General features: G+C 43.0%; 5 protein-coding genes across 5 annotated transcripts; 3 read left to right on the plus strand and 2 right to left on the minus strand.

Moving 5' to 3' along the window:
• Nucleotides 1–564: 564 nt before the first annotated feature.
• AK88_02184 (uncharacterized protein) lies at nucleotides 565–4,052 on the minus strand (the record flags this gene model as incomplete). Its single annotated transcript, XM_012479818.1, has 2 exons — nucleotides 565–885; nucleotides 1,044–4,052. 2 exons carry the CDS (start codon nucleotides 4,050–4,052, stop codon nucleotides 565–567), a joined length of 3,330 nt encoding a protein of 1,109 aa, XP_012335241.1.
• A 1,310-nt stretch (nucleotides 4,053–5,362) lies between these two features.
• Nucleotides 5,363–9,511, minus strand: AK88_02185 (uncharacterized protein; the record flags this gene model as incomplete). Its single annotated transcript, XM_012479819.1, has 1 exon — nucleotides 5,363–9,511. The coding sequence occupies one exon, from the start codon at nucleotides 9,509–9,511 to the stop codon at nucleotides 5,363–5,365; it is 4,149 nt and encodes a 1,382-aa protein (XP_012335242.1).
• Nucleotides 9,512–11,374: 1,863 nt separating this feature from the next.
• Nucleotides 11,375–12,758, plus strand: AK88_02186 (pyridoxal kinase; the record flags this gene model as incomplete). Its single annotated transcript, XM_012479820.1, has 3 exons — nucleotides 11,375–12,295; nucleotides 12,523–12,568; nucleotides 12,673–12,758. The coding sequence occupies 3 exons, from the start codon at nucleotides 11,375–11,377 to the stop codon at nucleotides 12,756–12,758; spliced, it is 1,053 nt and encodes a 350-aa protein (XP_012335243.1).
• A 646-nt stretch (nucleotides 12,759–13,404) lies between these two features.
• On the plus strand, nucleotides 13,405–14,105 carry AK88_02187 (uncharacterized protein; the record flags this gene model as incomplete). Its single annotated transcript, XM_012479821.1, has 2 exons — nucleotides 13,405–13,602; nucleotides 13,854–14,105. The coding sequence occupies 2 exons, from the start codon at nucleotides 13,405–13,407 to the stop codon at nucleotides 14,103–14,105; spliced, it is 450 nt and encodes a 149-aa protein (XP_012335244.1).
• Nucleotides 14,106–15,345: 1,240 nt separating this feature from the next.
• AK88_02188 (uncharacterized protein) lies at nucleotides 15,346–17,952 on the plus strand (the record flags this gene model as incomplete). Its single annotated transcript, XM_012479822.1, has 5 exons — nucleotides 15,346–16,848; nucleotides 17,035–17,064; nucleotides 17,307–17,429; nucleotides 17,684–17,736; nucleotides 17,886–17,952. The coding sequence occupies 5 exons, from the start codon at nucleotides 15,346–15,348 to the stop codon at nucleotides 17,950–17,952; spliced, it is 1,776 nt and encodes a 591-aa protein (XP_012335245.1).
• Between the last annotated feature and the right edge of the window lie 211 nt (nucleotides 17,953–18,163).

Raw genomic sequence — 18,163 nt, forward strand, 5'->3', positions numbered from 1 at the left:
TTTTTTTTTTTTTTCCTCATTTCTCCCTTGCAGGGTCAGAAATCGAAGGAATGGCAATCAAAATGGAAATAATACACAGGAGAAATTATGGCTACAGAAAGAAGTACAAAAGTAGATGCCCTTGGTAGGAGGGCCGCTCTATGCTTCCCCCACAGGGATGCGTTCCCCTAGGGTTTTTTATCATTTGTTGTCATGCTACCAGTCGTTTTTATTTTTTTTTATTTTTTTTTTCTTCCCCACTGGGACACAGTAGTGCTAACTTTTTTAAAAATAATGCACACAAAAAAAAAAAAAAAAAAAACTCGCACAGAGAAGTCTATTTGGCTATTTATTATTTTTTTTTTTTGAGTGTAATTTCGTCAGATAGGTGGGGCGCACGGGGAGGATTCCGTCCGTCTTCTGTTCCTTCGTAGGAGTCGCTGTCCCACGGTTATCCCCCCCTCCACGTAGCTCCTCACTGGTGACCTTTTTTTTTATACTCATATACAACTGATGCGCTTTTTCCCTCCATTGCTGCCATCCTCTGCTTGTGCCATTCTCCGATGGGGGGGCTACACATACATCTTACGTCGCGCCCCAATTCATGTACAGCTTCATCGCCCCCAGGAGCTCCTCCGAAATGTCAATGCGCATTGAAATGATGTCCTCCACCTCACTGGCACTCAAATTGTTTTTATTTTCGTCGTAGAAATCCTTAAAGTCTTGCAAATCGTTTATGTTTAGTAGTTCGCACATTTCCAGCAACTTGGTAAACTCCTTCTTCACGTTGATGCTGGTGAGGGATGTGAAGAACAGCATGAGGTTCCTGATGTCGTTGTCTAATTGGACGCAACCGTACAGGCTAAATTTCTTCGTGCGCACGATCCGCTCGATATATTTGCAGATCTGTAAGGGGGGGGAAATTACATCGCGCATGAATGAATATATGTGTGTCGGGGGGGCAGTGGCCGACTTGGCAACGTCGCAGGGGGTGTACACGAAAATGCCGCGCAAATGTATGCACCGATGTGCTGACGCACGCATGCACGGACGTGTTGACGCACCTTCTCAGCCAGCAAGCCCACACATATTTGAAAGATGTTCTGGTTGAAGTACAGCGAGATGTGGTAAGCGATCAGCTTCATCCGGCTGACCAAGGCGTTAATGTAGGGGTCGTTGAGCTGGTAGTAGGCGTACTGCTCACTCGTTATATCGAAGTTCACGCTCTCGATGATGACCAGCTGCCCAACAAAGTGCACCTTCAACATGTTCAAAAGATTTTTACAATTCTCAATACTCAGATTTTCAAAGTCGCTAAGTAGGTTGTCGTAATTGGCAAACGAGTTGGTAAACATGAGGAGATAATTTTGCTTTTCTTTTTCTTTTTTTTTTTTTTTATCTTTTAAAAATTTGTCCACAAAATAATCGTGAATGAATAGTTTGAAGTTTTGTATGTACTGGTGGCAGGAGTCTATGTTGTTCACGCAGTGGGGGTAGCTGAACTTGGAGCTGATGTTTTGGCTCTCCATGTTCTTCCTATCAGACAGAGGGTTGAACAGACTCTCATAGTGTTCCGCTGTTAGATATTCGTAAATGCCCTTCACCTCGCTGCCTCCTGAGGGGTGATCTCCACGTGCCGAGTTATCACCACCCCCTCGTATGGCGCTACTACGGCCACCACTTCCACGTGCAAAGTCATTACGCCCTGTCACCCCCTCCGGTGCTTCACTCCGCACGTAGCTAAGCGAACTGACAAAATTCTGCGCCAGGGCCACGGTACGGTTATTCCCTTGCCCTTCATCCACGTAGTTCGTCTCATCGATACTACCCAGCAGAGCCCTAAAGGAAAATGGCTTCAAATTTGAAACATCATGAATAAACGAGCCATATATATTTTTGCTCGTTTTCAAATTTTCACTGAGGTAATTTTTCAAAGTACTGCCAATAAACAAAATGATATGATTCACCAAAACACACATGGTGTTAATATCGTTCATATTTATACTCCTGCAAACAGATTTTTGGAAAATGAAAAATGCATCATCAAGTAGGGTAGACGTGTACTCATTGCTATTACTACAGTTCATCATTATATTTTCAAAGTTGATTAAATTCTCGTAAAAATCTCTTGCGTCCTTTCCCTTGCTCTTTTCCTCATCTATTAAAGACAGCATAATATCGTCTGTCAAAACAAATGCCTTATCTATGCAGTGCTTGGTAAACATTATCTCATAATCGATATACGAACATAAGCAGTCTTGTATACATTTTACATAAGGTAAATTTTTAAACAAGCCTGACTGTTCAGAAAAAAATTCGTTATTTATGCAGCTAGCTAAAATGAACATGGAATTTAATTTTCGAAATTTATCTTCCCCAAATTGCTGTAAAAATTTTTTTATATTTTGAAAATGATAACATAGTAAAGACAACATTTCGACGTTTTTATCCAACTTGGTTAATTCGTTGTAATTATTGATTCGTAGGAGTTGCGTCTGATTGGAGAAATTTGAACATATGGTTTTTACGACTTTATTAAAGAGTAGCTCTGCCTTTCTGTTGTAAATAATGTAAACTATATGATCTCCCAACAGCTTCTCCAAAAAGGCGTTGTGTCTGTAGAGGCAGGTGTAGGTCCCTTTGATGCACTCCACGTATACACTTTCTTCCGTGCTCACTACTTTTCTGGTTAGAAGGTCCAACTGCTTGTCCACTTCCTGCTCGACCAGCTTCATGGCCACGCGACACACGAATAGGTATTCCCCGAAGTGGAGCAACTGATCCTCTGGGGAGATGCAAGCAGGGGCTCCTCCTCCAAGGTGCTTGTCACCGTGGTCACTACTGTGACTTTCCACGTCGTCTACCTCATCATGACTGCCCACCTCGTCTTCCTCATCGTCGTCTATACCGTCGTTTTCCTCATCGTGACTGTCCACCACACTTGCGTCACCGTCACTTTCCCCCTCGTCTGCCTCATCATGATTACCCACCGCGCTTACATTATCGCGGTTTTCTTCACCGCCCCCCTGAGAGGAGTCCCTTTTCTTCTCCTCTCGACGGCGAAAAATACTCAAGTACAGGCCTACCTTCGCCCTAACCCCATCTACGTCCTTCACCTTTATGCATTCGCAGATTTCTTCCTCGATGAGACCCTTCACATGGTCGTAGTACGCGTTCAACAACTTTATGTTCTCTTCATCTGTCTGGCATATCTGTGCATACGCCTGTGCTTGCGAATGCGAGTGGGAATATACATCGTTATGCTGTTCGGGGTGGTCCTCTGATAATTGCCTTTCCCTCTGCTGGACATAGTTGATTATGTCGCTTTCAATGACTGCGTCTTCGCTGCTCAGGAGTGCGATTGTCCCCTTGGTGTGGTAGGCATGGTAGGCATGGTAGGCATGGCCTGGGGAACTTGCCTCATTGGGGCTGCTTCCTCCGTTTGGAATGCCCCCCACCCGCAGCAGCCCACACCTACCATATTTATACAGATACCTCCTTACTTGCAAAAACTGGTTTAGCGGCTCGATGGCCTCCAGGTAATTCCTCCTCAGACAACCCTCCACCTGCTTTATATAATCCTGAAGCTGAATTTTTAACGTAATATATTCATACGATGAGTTAACATTCGATATGGTTTTGTAAATCCTCTCCATCTGCGAAAAAGCATCATAGTTGCACTTCTCCCTAAGGGAGTTGTTTATTTTATTAATCTTCTGCTTGAACAACAAATGCTTCTTCACCTGTAAGTTTATGTTGTCGATGTTGTTTACGAGGTTCTCCTTCTCCTTTTGCTGATTCAGTCTTATTTTTAGGTCACACTTGTTCCTCAGGATGTCCAGCTTTTCTATGTACTTGTTGATTCTTTTTATGTTTGATTCTTCATCCCTCTCGCCAAGGTGTCCTTGCGAGTCGTGGGATCCATACGAGCTGCATGAGTCAAAGGTGTCCTCGACCGGGTCACTCAGCTTGGAGCTATCAAGATGGCCCGTCCTCCATTGGCCCCCCTGCAGATACTCTCCCCATTCGTCACTCTCGCTGGACTCCCCGCTAGAGAGCGCATTCCCCGTCATCGTCACTATAGCTGTGTGGCTTCGATGGGCATGGGGACAAGTTGTCCTTCTCTAAGCAGGAGGCTTTTCCTGAACCTGTTGCATCGCGGTGACTCCTTCCACAAGGAATTCCCCCCTTCGTCGTAAGGGGGACTCTCTAACCGCTGGAGGACGTCTTGATCTTCTTAACAGAAAAAAAAAAAAAAAAAGCAAAACGGGCGAAAAGCTCGTGAGGCAACAAAATAATTACCAAAGGTTCACTTAAAAATGGCTGCCCACAATGTTATAAAGGTCTGCCAAACATTTCTTGCTCTTTGGTTCAGGTGAAAGCAGGGGGGCAGGGGATCCGCAAAATGACCATCCTAAACTGGATGGCACAAACGTCTCGCAGTGCATAAAAGGTTAGGTGGCCAAAATGTGCCCTGCCTTTCATCCACGAGATCGTTTTAACGGCACCCCTGTGTACGCGGTCGGGCAGGGAGAGTAAAATGAGTGCATTGCAAAAGTGACAGTAGTTGCGACAAAGGTGTGATCAGATTAATGGTGTATGAGACCTCCTTCCAGAAGGACCGTAATTTTCCCCGAAAAAAAAAAAGAACAAAACTGCCTCGCTTTCCACAGCAAGGAACAAAACTGGGAAGCTACAACGCCCAATTGGGCAATCGTTTCGCCTGTTCCTTTTTTAACCGCCTGGGGCATTTACCTCCAAAAAAAAAAAAAAATGAACGCCAGTGGAAGGGGAAAAGGTGCTCATTTGAGGTATACATTCAGGACTGCCTCTTCACGTACAGGGGATACATTTGGGAGGCCACATTTTTAAATTCAAGTCCCAATGGCCCCCCTCTACACACGCTGAGGTGCCCTGAACAAATGTGTTACCTTAAAAATGGCTTTTTTTTTTTTTTTTTTTTTTTTTTTTTTTTGCCTGAACGGGTCATAACTTATTTGTTAGCTAGTATTTTTTTTTTTTTTTTTTACGTTTTTTTTTTTTTTTTTTTTTTTTTGTTCATACGGTTTTGCGCAATTATGGAAAAGTGGCTCAGAGAAAAGCACCACAAAGTGGCTAATGGTGGAGAGGGGAAAAGTAACGAAGGCTTACAGAAACATGAAGGATCTCTACCCCCGCATGTCCATTCGTTCCCATTTGCGTGATACCTATGATGGTGTTAGTCCACATTGTAAAGACACCCCCTCATGTCTTCCGTGTGTGGGAAAGTTTTCTATTTGGGATGGGTCAAAAAAAAAAAATGCCTGAACAGGTCAGGTGATAATTTCCCCCAAAATAAAAATCACAAATCTGTGTGTGCATACATAATACACCCATTTCATTGTTATCCACACACAAAAAAAGTAGGAAATATAAAAATACAAAAACATGTGCTGTCGTCCAAATTGCCATGCATTATTGAACTCTTGACAAGGTCCCTAGCCAGTTTAGTACAATGTTCTTTTGTGAGCATATACCTGTGCATCATTTTGTTTATATCCCGTCGGGGGGTACTTCCTGCGGTGGTTGTGCACAACTCTCGCATGTTGTACGTTCGGTACAGCTTCCTCACCTTGGCATACACGGATTTGTTTTTTTTTAAAATGTTTAATACGAAGTGCGGGTTGATGTATTCGAAAACGCCGTCTGAGGCAATGATCAGCAAGTGGAAAAAGTTTCTTCGTTCCTTCCTGCATAAATAATTTTCATTCATGGAAACACTTTTGATGTTAATGTAGGGTGCAAACCGCTCATTTATCTGTACAGGGAGGTTTTCTTTTTTCTTTTCCACCTGATTGCCAAGCACGTTACTGTCCAGCGCGCCGTCCCTGTAAATTTTTAAACACAATCCAGCGGGGGGAGGTTTCCCCTCGGAAGGTTGACGTGGTTGACGCGGTTGACGCGATTTAGTAGGCACCTCTGCGCTGCTCACAATGGTGCTATGTTGTAGATTAGAAGCGTCCATCGTGTGGGTTTTTTCCCCTTGGCGTCCCTCCTCCGGAGCGTCCAAAAGGACAATTTCCCTGATGGGCCCAAACTTGCCATAGCTACTGAGGAGGTAGCTCCTCCTGCATGCCACGCAGAACTTGGTCAAGTATAAATAACGAATCATATTGACCAAATTGATATTATTCATGTCGTACTTGTACACATTTGAATCGTTGGACAAGATGAAATGTCCATTGCAGTACTTCCTCTTCAAGTCGTAGTCTCCAATAACTCTGCACGGATGTAGGCACCCGTCCACTCTATTATATTTTATTAAATCATAGGATAGGTTCCCTATGTTTATTTCCTTTCCGCGTTCTCTTAGTAGGTACCCATTAAGCATTACAATTTGTTTGTTCAAGTGGCTATCCATTTTGGTCTTTTTCAGATCCGCCTTTTTCTTCGTCTTCTTCACGTCGGGAAGTGTCTCCATGTGTTCTTCATCCTGCACACCGTTTCGAAGATTGTCCCCAGGGGGCCCACTGACGGAAGAGTCCTCATTCTCGTTGCACCTCTTTCCAGGGCGATGCCCCTCCCCTGCCTTCACTTGCCGACACACTAACTCCTCACACAATTGCATCTTATACATTCGCAAGTACTCCATGTAACTATTGCAGTTGTGTTCGCAATTCAGCTCGTTGTACGAAAATGAGTTTGTGTTGATGACGTATGCCTTGTACTCACGATCAAAGTCGGAGTCGCTGCCAACGGTGTGCGCATCGCGCTGCTTGTTCCTCTTGTGCTTTCCCCCTCTTCGCTTCTTTCTTCTCTCACAGTTGTCCTCCCTCTCCTCCTCCGCTGGGGTTTCCATACTGTATTCAAACTTGTCTAGGTGAAAGGTCATCAGGGCGCACCTGCTATCCCCCGTGTTATTCACATAAAGGTAATTCTCCCTCAGAAGGATGTTAATAATACACGAGCCTGAACAGTTCCCACTCTTTTCTTCTGTACACTCCCGATAGTATAAAAAATCCAACAGGGGGTGAAGTAATTTTAGGGACATATGAACATTGAAGAGGGTGTGAATGAGGAGGTAGTAAAAAACCTTGTGCACATTTTGAATTAGGAAGTGGGCAGCATGCGAATCGCCATGACCATCGCATATGGTGAACAAGTGCATGTCGAAGTTGTTGTCTACCCCTCTGTGTTTAGAAGATACATCGGAGTGTCCTTCACCCGACTTCGTTTCCTTCGCTGCAATGAATCTCTCGTAGTATTGTTCAAAGAGATACCTTCGCATTTTGTCCATGCACTTTGTCCACTCTGTCGATCGCATCATCTTCTGTCTCTTCCGCTTGAGGAAACTTCGAGAGGGTTCTCTTTCTCTGTCCCATTCATTCGGGGCATTTTTTTTCGCGCAGCGTTTCTCCAACTCATCCTTCCACATTTGCATCTCTTTCCAGTTTTGGTAGGTATCCACATCGGAATGAGAACAGAAGTGGTACCTGCCCCTTTCGTCTTCACTCCTGTCATGAGCTAAGCCACCACTTTGTTCATCATCATTTCTGCAATTCTGTGCAAACTTTGTCTTTTCCTTCTCTTGGCTAGCTACAAGTAAGTTGAGCATTTTTTTTTCTGACCTGTTCAGGCAAAATGGATGTTTCAAAAAATCATTCGTCTTCCAAAAATTTAACAAAAAATCGTTCGCCATGTTATCATATTTGAGCAGATGCCTGCAGGTTTTGCAGCTCGTGAGGTAGTCGGTCAGTGTGTTACATATTTTTGTTGCGCCTCCACTTGGGGAGAAATCACTCGGGTGGTGTTCGCCATCCCCGTGGGTGGATTCATGTGTATGTCCGCCTGGACCGTTAATGTTGTTCATGTGTATAGCAGCGGAGAGGGAAGGAAAATCCCGATCTGCATTTGCTCCCGTTGCGCTCGTTGCGCCTGTTTCCCTTCTGCCTTTTCCCTCGTAACGCTTATTTCCATGATGGGGAGAAAACCTCACGTAGTTAAATTCTTCTGAGCAGCTGGAGGAGGTGTAAGCGCTCATCTTGTGGTACGATTCATTCTTTTTTTTTTTCGTCTTCTTCCTACCCCCTTTGGGTACACCATGGAGGTAGCGCAGGTATGCCCGATGCAACATCCTGCCCTGTTGGGCATTCACATGCTGGCATTTTTTACAAACCTTACAAACGAACTTATAGTAATGGGAGGAGCGTAAGTTAGGGTTGTGTGTTTGGTACAATTCTTCCCCCTGGGAATTTAACATTTGGGATTTCTCTGTCCACTGGGTTAAATATTTTAACTGTAGTTTTTTGATCCCGTGTTCGACATCATGTGTGTCATTGCGCGCGTTTTCCTTCTCGCTCTTCTCTTTGCGGTGGCCGCTCCTGTCCCTGTGATCGCCGCTCCTATCTTCGTAAAAATACCTGCAGGTCATGTTGTGCTGGTCAGGGTCACCCGGTGGGTTGTTTTCCCCCTCCAGGTGATAAAGTGGCAAGACGGGTTTTAAGTAGACCTTATAAGTGCCTCCATTTGAACGTTTTGCGGGAGGATTAAATTCGTTTCTATGTCTATCGCATTTAGTCTCCCGAGGAGAGTGATTCTTATGGCGAAGAATTGACGAACGCATAAAAAACTTTTTTAACAGCTCATCGAAGAGATTAAATTTCATTTTGCTACTTCCCATGCGATGAATTACTTGCTCCACCTCCTTTTGTATTTCATATGAACTGAATGAGGCATGCGAACATGTATCCTCATTGTCATGGTACTTTCCCTTTTTGCTGTAAAATCCGTAACTGAAGGTGAATGATTTGTGTGTGCCTTCCTTCGAACTTTTTTTTTGGGGGCCCTCATTTATGGAGACACCCTTGGAGGGAATCTCCTGTGCTGTGTTTACCCCCTGGGTGGCCATAAAACACTTGTAACATTTTTTCCTCCCCAACAGGTAAGTACAATTGGCATAATTTCTCACCTGAGTGGTTAAGCAATCATCGATCGTACAAAACTGTTTGCCCCTTTTGGGGGAGTCATGTGTCCACTTTTTTTTTTCCCCCTTATGGGTATTCACGGGTTTCTTTTCTAAGTGCTCATCATAGAGCCCCTTAAATGCAGCAGATTTTTTCTTCCCCCTCTGTTTGGTGTCCTTAAATTGGGACAGCTTTCCACCTGGTGATGAGGGTTCACTCAGGGGGGTTGTCTTCCTGCGATTTTGTATAAAACGGTAGTTGCTGGGAATATGATGGTTCATTTTATTCTCCACCTCTGCGGCGGTGCCATTTTGGTTCTTCAATTTTCCGACCGTATCACGCGCAAGGTATTTCTCCAATTTGGTTTGTGTCCTTCCTACTGAGAAGCAGCTCAGGGATACACCCTTCTTCCCATGTCTCCTTACCCTAACACGTTTAAATCTTCGTTGATATTTTTGCTTATCTTCTGCAAAGTTTATATGGACACTTGTCTCGATTTCTTTTCTCGGGATGAGCAAATTTTTCATGTCCGTCTTCCTCAGTAAGATGTCACATCGCTGCTCGAATTCGTCACCGGGGAAGGGATCCATGCCGCTCGTGTGGGTGGCCTCGAATGGGCACCCTCGAATGGATGACCTTGAATAGGGGAGCGCGGGACTGCGAACCTCACGGCGTGCACAGCCGGTTAGTCACTTTGAGGGAAAAATTTCGTTCCCACAGAGGATGCTTCCCTAGTGGGCGTCGCACCCTCAAGATGAAACAGAAACTACGAGGGGGGTGTTTGGGGAAAGGCGCTGCTAATTTCCTGCCCCTCCCTTTTGTGCCAACTGGAAGAAGACCACCCGTTTAGAAAAATTCTGCACCGCTCACTGCTTCCTCCACAAAAGGACCCCACACACTGGGAAAGCTAGCCCGCAGTAATACTTTTAAGCAGACAGAAGTCGAACGAAGTAAACATATTTTTCAAGATGAAGACGGATGAACATGCCAAGGAGGGGCTAGCGTGAAAAAGTAGCAAACAGGAGTTGGTAGTTTTTTCTACCCTCCTTCTCTCCTCATCCTAAGCATATTTTCCCCATTCTCTAAATTGTGCAAATCACAAATCAATGAAATATGTGAGCACATGAGGGGGATTTTTTTTTTTTTTCACTTTTGTGCTCTTGCTGGAGAAGTGGCTTCTCTTCCCTCCGACGCGAACGCTTCACCGGCTAACAGGTAGCAGCAGGTGGTAACTCTGTTGCGTGCGCCAAAAGACACAGGAGACAGGGCTGCTTTCTTTGCAGGCCAAAAAACTAAATTCCTCACAAGGAAGCTTCTTCAACTTATAAGAGAGCAGATCGAACTTTGGGGTCCTGCCTTTATTTTTTATTATTTTATTGTATTTTTTTTTTTCTCCTCATTTGTGTTAACCCGGGCACGTAATTTTACCATCCATTAGGTGCGACGTGCTCGGTTAGGCGGCTAAAGGTTCCGCTTCGGGGAACACTTACCGTTAATAATTGTATTTTTGTCTCCAAAGAGGGGGGAGCAACGTACATGGCACGCTTTTACGTACTTGTGTAAAGTCGTAAAGGCATCCTTTTTTAAAGACGACCCCCCCTTTTTTTTTTTTTTTAGAGAGCAAAAATGCGAGTAACTTCTCGGTATAGCTACCATTGAAGGATTATCATTTTCATTTATTTTCTACCTCTTTCCCGTGGCACTATTCAAAGATGCGGCTACCTCAGCGCGCAGTTTTAGCAGCCCAAATGGTGAAGCAGCATTTTGTTACCATTTGTTAGCACCTAAGCGCAAGTTTCCCCCGTCATGATGTTCCATGTTTATGCGAATTAGTAACCTCTACACTTTTTTTTTTTTTTTTTTTTTTTTTTTTTTGCGTATGCGCGTGCTTGACCAAAAAGCAGATCAAACATGTGATGACTTTATTTTGCATGCATAGGTTATGCGCACAAGTTTATGTCGCCATTTTTTAAAGAGCGCGTGAAGATGCGATCTGTTCTTGGCACTCGTTTGGCACCACTCCAAATAAGAAAAAATTGAGTTTGAGAAAATTGCGGCAAAATGTAACTACATGCAAATTGCGCCGTAGCGTATTGCTCATCGTGATAGGGCTTTATTTTGTTGTGCCATTTTCGACATCATTTTTTTTTTTTGCTGCGTTTTTGCGACCTTTTTCAGCATATTTTACCATTTGCAGCCACCTTTGCGCCATCTTAGCGCCAGCTCTGTGGCAATTCACTACACATTGAATTCGTTGCCAGGTCCACCCCATGGATAAGCAGTTCGCTCTTAGGCCTACCGCATAGAACACTCCGCAGAACACCACAAAAGAGAAGAGATTTTTCCCCCCCACCACCGTGAGCGCACTTATGCAAGGATTAGCTGCGCAGGCGTTTACCCAACTCTTGTCCCACTCTTCCTCTCACCTCTCTCCTTTGGACCCCGTGCACACGATGAACCCCAGCGAGGATAGAGAACACATAATCTCCATCCAGTCACATGTACTTGATGGGTTTTGCGGAAACAACATTGCTTCTTTCGTGTTCAGGAGGAGGGGGCACTCCCCCAAAATCTGCAATACAGTTCAGTACTACTCCAAGTATAAGCACGTGGGGGTTGAGATGAAGCAAGAGGAAATGAAAACCATTTTGAGTGCATTGAAGGCAGACCTAGTCGCCACGTGGGGTGGCAACCGCGGAAGTGGCGTGTACTTCCTGACGGGCTATATAAAAACGAAGGATTGCGTTGAAGAGGTGAGGAGCCACATCTGGGAGATGAAGACTCAGTACAAAAAAAAAAAGGACACTCAGATGGATGATTGTCAAGCAGACGCACCGCTGGACATAGAAGTAAAAACGAACGGCCATGCTGCTGAATGGTATAGCGGGAACTCATGTGCAGATGATTCCTCCTTCGGAAAATTACTCAACGTAGACTTCCTTTGGATTTGCGACCCAGTAATGGGAGACAACGGCAAGCTATACGTGGATAAGGATGTCGTCTTTGCGTACAAAAAGTGTATTCCCTTTGTTGACATCATGACCCCAAACCAGTTTGAGTTAGAGTTACTATGTGATAGGAAAATACAGAATGAGAACGACGTAATCACATGTATTCGTTTTTTACTAAACAGAGGAGTCAAATTAATTGTCGTAACCTCTGTTCAGTATTTGTTTGATAAAGACCACCTGTACTCTTATGTTGGCTACCTGAACAGCCAAGGAGAACTGGTCGCCTTTAAATATAAAATAATTAGGTTTGATTTTAATGCGTGTGGTTCGGGTGATTTGTTCGCGGCGCTGCTGCTCTCCTTCGTCATTAGGCACCGTGGAAATGTCCTGCTCATTGTTTCGAAGGTTTTGAACATCGTACATGTAAGGAAGGCCCATCCGTGGGGGGAGTGCCACAGCGGGGGGGGGGGGGACAGATCATCCCGGGGAATAGCGGATTGTCCCGTTTTGCAACCCCCTTACAACAAGCAGACAAGCGTTGTCGCGCGCGCCCTAACCGGCCTTTGCACATTTTTAGATATATTATTTTGTGCATCACTTTTTCATGGACACACGTTTCCCCCCATTTTTTTTTCTGTTTCCCCTTTCAGAATGTAATAAAGAACAGTCTAAGCTCTGGGGAAGTGAACATAATAGGTACATCTTTTTGCGCCGCACGAGATTGCGTGATCGTATCGACTGCGCTTTGCGTCTCCACGATTGTAATGCCTTCCACCTCCTTTCCACCCCCCCCCTTTTAGAGAACCAAGATATAATCGCCAGCGACGGACTTTGTGGCAGCTTCATTAAGGCGGAGCCCGTTTGTACAGCCTATCCCACACCATAATATGGATCCAACCTGCATTTGATTCCCCACCTATTTTTCTCTCTTTTTTTTTTTTTGTGCAAACACAGCATGTTGAAAAAAATAACATGTTCATTTTAGAAGCAAAACGTATTTATTCGTTCGAATTTGTGTGAAAATTTTAACTTTCATTACCCAACGTGGTCAATTCGTTTATATGTACATTGGCACAAATTGGCAAACGTGTCCTTGGATTTAAATCTTTCTATTTTATATATATATATATATATATATATATTTTTTTTTTTTTTTTTTTTGCCTTTTTTAGCTATTTTTTTTCTTTTTTTTTATGACTTGTTAAGGTAAATCGTTTCGCCAGAGTGGTGGAAACAAGAAAAAAAATTTTCCGTAAAAAAGTGAGCTATGTTCCCATGAAAATAAATCATGCGTTTTCTTCCCACTTAAAACACGCATTAGTTTATATTCATATATAGGTATTTAAAAAACTACGTTGTTGCTCAGTTTTGTTTTCATCTCATGGTACACCACAAGTGCAATTTGTCCCAGTACCCGTGAAACATTTACACGATTCTTCCAAAGCACATTTATGAGATCTGTGCCCCCCAATCCCCGTACTCTTTTGGACTATTCGTGTGGAAAATTGCCTGACCAGAGAGAAAAAAAAAAAATGTCCTATGGCTGGCTAACTGAAAGTACGTTATTCGGGAAAAAAGAAAAAGTTATTGAACTAGGCAAGGACAAGTTATTCAACGAAAGTAAAGATAATAAGAAAAGCGAAAACAGCATCGATCAGCTAAATGGAATTGTTAATTCGTACCTCCAAAATGTAAAGGAAAACAAAAAGAATCAATTAGGGAGGAAAAAGGTAACGTGTAAAGGGGGCCCAAGATGGAAACATGATAATCTGTCCATCATGCATACTTCACCCCAACGCGGGAATGGGCAATCTCCCCTAAAAGAATTTTCTCCATAAGTTTTGAAAAAAAAAAAACAACACACATGAGTAGTCCTTCAGTTGTGCAGCCCCATTGCGCACCAATTTTTCCTGTTCATTCTCCCCGCAAGTTGCCTCGCCTAACATCATTTCGCTTTCTTTTTTTGCCTCCCACTCTTCAGCTGAGTTATGAAGACAAACTGTACAATGCCAAAAATGACGGCGTGGAAAAGCGCAACAAACAAGACAGGAAAGACACCTCGGTGAAGAAGCAAATAAATAAAGTGAAAAAATATGAACAGCTGCTGAAAGGGGGACGCAACGACCCCAAGTGCTTAGTCAATTTCGAATCCAAGAAGCAAATGGAAAGTGAACTGGAAGAAATTCGAAAACTGAAGGCGCAGAGCAATGGCCAAAAGTATGCACAAAGCTGAGGGGGGTAATTATACAATTGTGGTAGATCAAAACGGGATGTGCTTACGCAAGTTGGATGATTTGTTGAGAGTACATGCCGTTGGAGGTAGGCATCTTTTGTTGTGACCCCTCTTAATGATGATGATTCCCCGTCGGTATGTAACGTATGGGGATGCTTTACGGGCACATGTTTATGCATTAAGCTCGGTTTCAATTTTTTTTTTTTGTCTGTCCATTATTCATTCCTGATTTTGTTATCCCCCCCCGTTGGGGCACCATTTTAACTTTTTTAGTTACAAATTAATTCAAAATTTGTTAGAAGTTTGACCGGTGTATGTTTTCTATTTCTCCGTCCCCCTTTTTCATTCCCGTTGAGGTAATTTCCTTGGATGCATAGCAAAAAATACTTTTCCCTTCTTCCCCCCTTTCATGAGCGAAAAAGACAAATGTACCAAATGGGCAGTTCACTTTGCGCGCGTCAGGCGTTCGCTCAATGCACCCCCATGCGCCACGTTCGTGTCTGCATAAAAAAATGTAACATACAAAAGTTCTAAGGTTTAGCTTAAATGGGACACATTTCGGGAAATAATTTTCCTCTTGAAAAGGCTCTTGTCAAAAAAATGTTTACCATTCCAGATGCTCACCAAAGTTATGCCTATCATAGTTTTACCTTTTTTTTTTTTTTTTTTTTTTTTTTTTTTTTTTTATACATTCTCGCTTGAGCAAGGAACAATTTTAAAAATATATTTTCCACATTTTGCACATATTCGGAGGGGTTAGCGCAGGAAAAATAGCCATTTTATATTCTCCCCCCTGGGCGATTTTTTTAGCTAATTCTCCATCCGTGCAGATATTTTTTTTGTCAATTCACCTGACCGTTCAGGTATTTTTTCGTCAATTCACCTGTCCGTGCAGACTATTTTTTACACTTTTATTTCTTTTTTATTCCCTGTTTATTTCTTTTTTATTCCCTGTTTATTTCTTTTTTATTCCCTTTTTATTCATTTTTATTTCATGTTTATTTCTTTTTTTTTTTAACTGGCCACATGCCACTTTGCACAACGAACCAGAAGGAAGATTTTCCACTGCCCAATGCGCACATTCAAGTATTCACGGGGAAGCTCCATTTGCGCGTGTTGACTCCAGTGTGGATCGCCGCGACTGCCCAGTTGACTCAAAGGAGTTCCAAAAAGGAGAAAATCGTTTGAGCGCCCCCTTGCCGCCCCATTTCACCCGCTTTTGTAAACCCACTTTGATAAAATGAACAACCACTCGGTGTACAACAAATTCAACTCCACGCTGTCCGTGTTCAACAACAACAGCAACCTGAACAACAGCGTATACATTTCTGGGGACAAGAAATCAAAGTCGAGGACTTCGCTAAATGCGCTGTCATTTTACAAGTCCAGCGCATCCGTGTATGTAAAGAAGGTAGACAAAACTGACAAGAAGGAAAATGTGAAAACGCTGATACGATACTTGGGGTGGAAAAATTACAGCGGGAGTATATCTCCCAATCTGTTTAAAAATCCAAGCATGACCGATTTAATAAACATATGGAATTTTATCTTTAAGCATGTCGACCCGCAAATCGAAGTGAATAAGGACAACTATGGAGAAGTGGTTTTGAGTTTTTACAAAGATATTGGGTATCCATATACCATTTCAAAATCCACGCTGGTGGCCCCGACTACCGGCCTGCAGTATAATACACACTTGTCTGCCTTAGCATGGCTTTGCCAGCTTCTGATTTTCGAAGCTGAATGTTTCAATGACATAAATGAGGAGAAAGATATGAACTGTTCATACGATTTTAACGAAGATGGAGAAATAAAAATGGAGGATTTTATCCTACAAAGTTACAAGTCCTACATTAACAAGGAAGAAAAAAATGCAAACGATGTGTTAAATGCGAAATTGGACAAAGAGATTGCTAGGTTGCAAAATGATATAAGTGCCAAAAGTGAAGATATTGTTGAAAAAAAAAAAAAAATTGAAGAAATAAAAAATCATATGAAGGAAAATGAGGAACTGATAAAGAGAAATAAAGTCTTGTGTGAAGAAAATAAAAAAATAAAACTGCTTTACACTAACAGCTTGGAGGAAACCAAGAAGCTAGAAAAGGAAATCGAAATGTGTAAGAAGACTAATCAGGAAGAAAAGGTAAAAACGGAAAAGATGATCGAGCAAATTAACAAAGTCAAGGAAGTTTTGCAAAAACAAACACTCAACAAGGCACAGTTCCTGCAGATGAATGAAGATATTGAAAAAAACAAGGAAAAAATTGAACAAATAAAAAACGAAATTAAAAGCTTGAACAATGAACATCCAACTTTGAGTGACAAATTAAATAACAGAAATAGTGACTTAAAGAAGTTAGCCAAAAGTGTAAATGATAAACTTTCGGAAATTCTGCAGAATTTAAATTTGTATAGAAATATCTCTCGATCTGAATGGAACAAAATAAACAACGTGAACATTAATATCGATTCGTTTACTGTGGACAATATGCTGAACATGAATTGGAAGGACACCAAGAGCGACGTCAAGTCTTTCATTGAGGCGGATCAGGAGGAGATGAAGAACTCCCTGCGCCTCATTGAGGATTACGAGAAAAAAATTAAACTGCTCGAGGATGAGATTGAAGACTTGAAGGAGGACATCCAGGACAGCGAGACGAATGTCAAGAAGCTCAACGACGACACGGATAAGTTCGTCACGGCTTCGTCGGACAAGTTCAGCCAAATCGTCGCGCAGAACGAGGTGCGTCACATGTCGCTCGAGGGGGGGGTGAAGAGACCCCTAGCCGCTCACTCTCACGTCGACCTCCCTGGGGGCGTCTTCCACATTGTCCAACCGCTACGCGAAAAGCGTGTTCTCGTGTTCAATCCCATTAATCGATTCTCCCCTTTTTTTTTTTTTTTTTTTTTTTTTTTTCCTCCTCCGCAGAAAATGCTGAACGAAGCCAAGGAGAAGAGTGTAAGACGCATCCTCTTTCTGCACTGCTCAAGTGGCAGCGCTTGAAAATGTTCATTGGCGCAGTTAGCAGCTCATCGCTGGGTTTATTTACATAGAACCTTTCGTGCATATACATCATGCTGGAGTGCGTGTGCGTGTATGCGTATGTGGGGGCGAAGATCCTTCCAGGGGAACAGGTCACCCGAACTATAATTTCCCGCTACCCATTTACAAATCTGCCATTTGTGCTTCTACCCCCCCAGGACAAGACAAACGAAATGCTCAAAGAAGTCATTGCGGAGAGGGAGGAGAAGGAAAACGAGTTTAGCAAAATCAAGACCGATAATGAAAAGGTGTTCAGGGAGAAACTAGCAACCCTCCAGCAGGTGAGGAGCGAATTTTTTTTTTTTTTTTTTTTTGCCATTTTCGTTCCATGCGTTCCGCTTTGTTGGGTATAGAATCGCATCAACGAAGAAGTTGCTGGGCGTGGAAGAAAAGTAGTGGAGTAGGGGAAATGCAAAGAGGGTCATCCTGACTGGCTCTAGTGGATGTAGTGAATGTGCTACAGCTGTTTAGCTGGCCAAGCATCTAATTCGAGCACACTATATATATTTTTCCCTTCCGCCCCCTCCTCGTGCAGGCATGTGCCCTCCTGGTGGAACTAAAAATTTACAGCAAAAATTACGCATCCATGTAAGTGGCGCGATCGCCCCCAAGGAGTGCCTATTGCAGGAGGAATTTTTTTGTTATAATTCACACACTTTAAAAAAAAAAGTTTTTTTTTTTTTTATTGTTTTACTTTTTTTTTTTTATTTCCACTGTTTATACATCCCTTTTTGCAGCGTGCTGGACGAAAAAAAACGGGAGCTGGAGTTGTACAAGGAGCTCCACAAGAGTGTAGTCGAGTAGGTGGAGAAGCACGCACGGGAAAAGACACATGGGAAAAGGCATATGAGAAAAAATATGTGTGCATAATTTGGGGGGTTAAAAGTGAAGAAGCAATGGATAGAGGAAACCCCCAAGCGATGTGAGGACAGCGCGTTTTCATCACCCAGAAGAAGTGACGCAGGGTATGGCACTGGTGACATGGACGACATGGACGATACGGCAATGATCGGGC

This window comes from Plasmodium fragile, assembly GCF_000956335.1.
Source record: "Plasmodium fragile strain nilgiri unplaced genomic scaffold supercont1.21, whole genome shotgun sequence".
Classification (NCBI taxonomy): domain Eukaryota; phylum Apicomplexa; class Aconoidasida; order Haemosporida; family Plasmodiidae; genus Plasmodium; species Plasmodium fragile.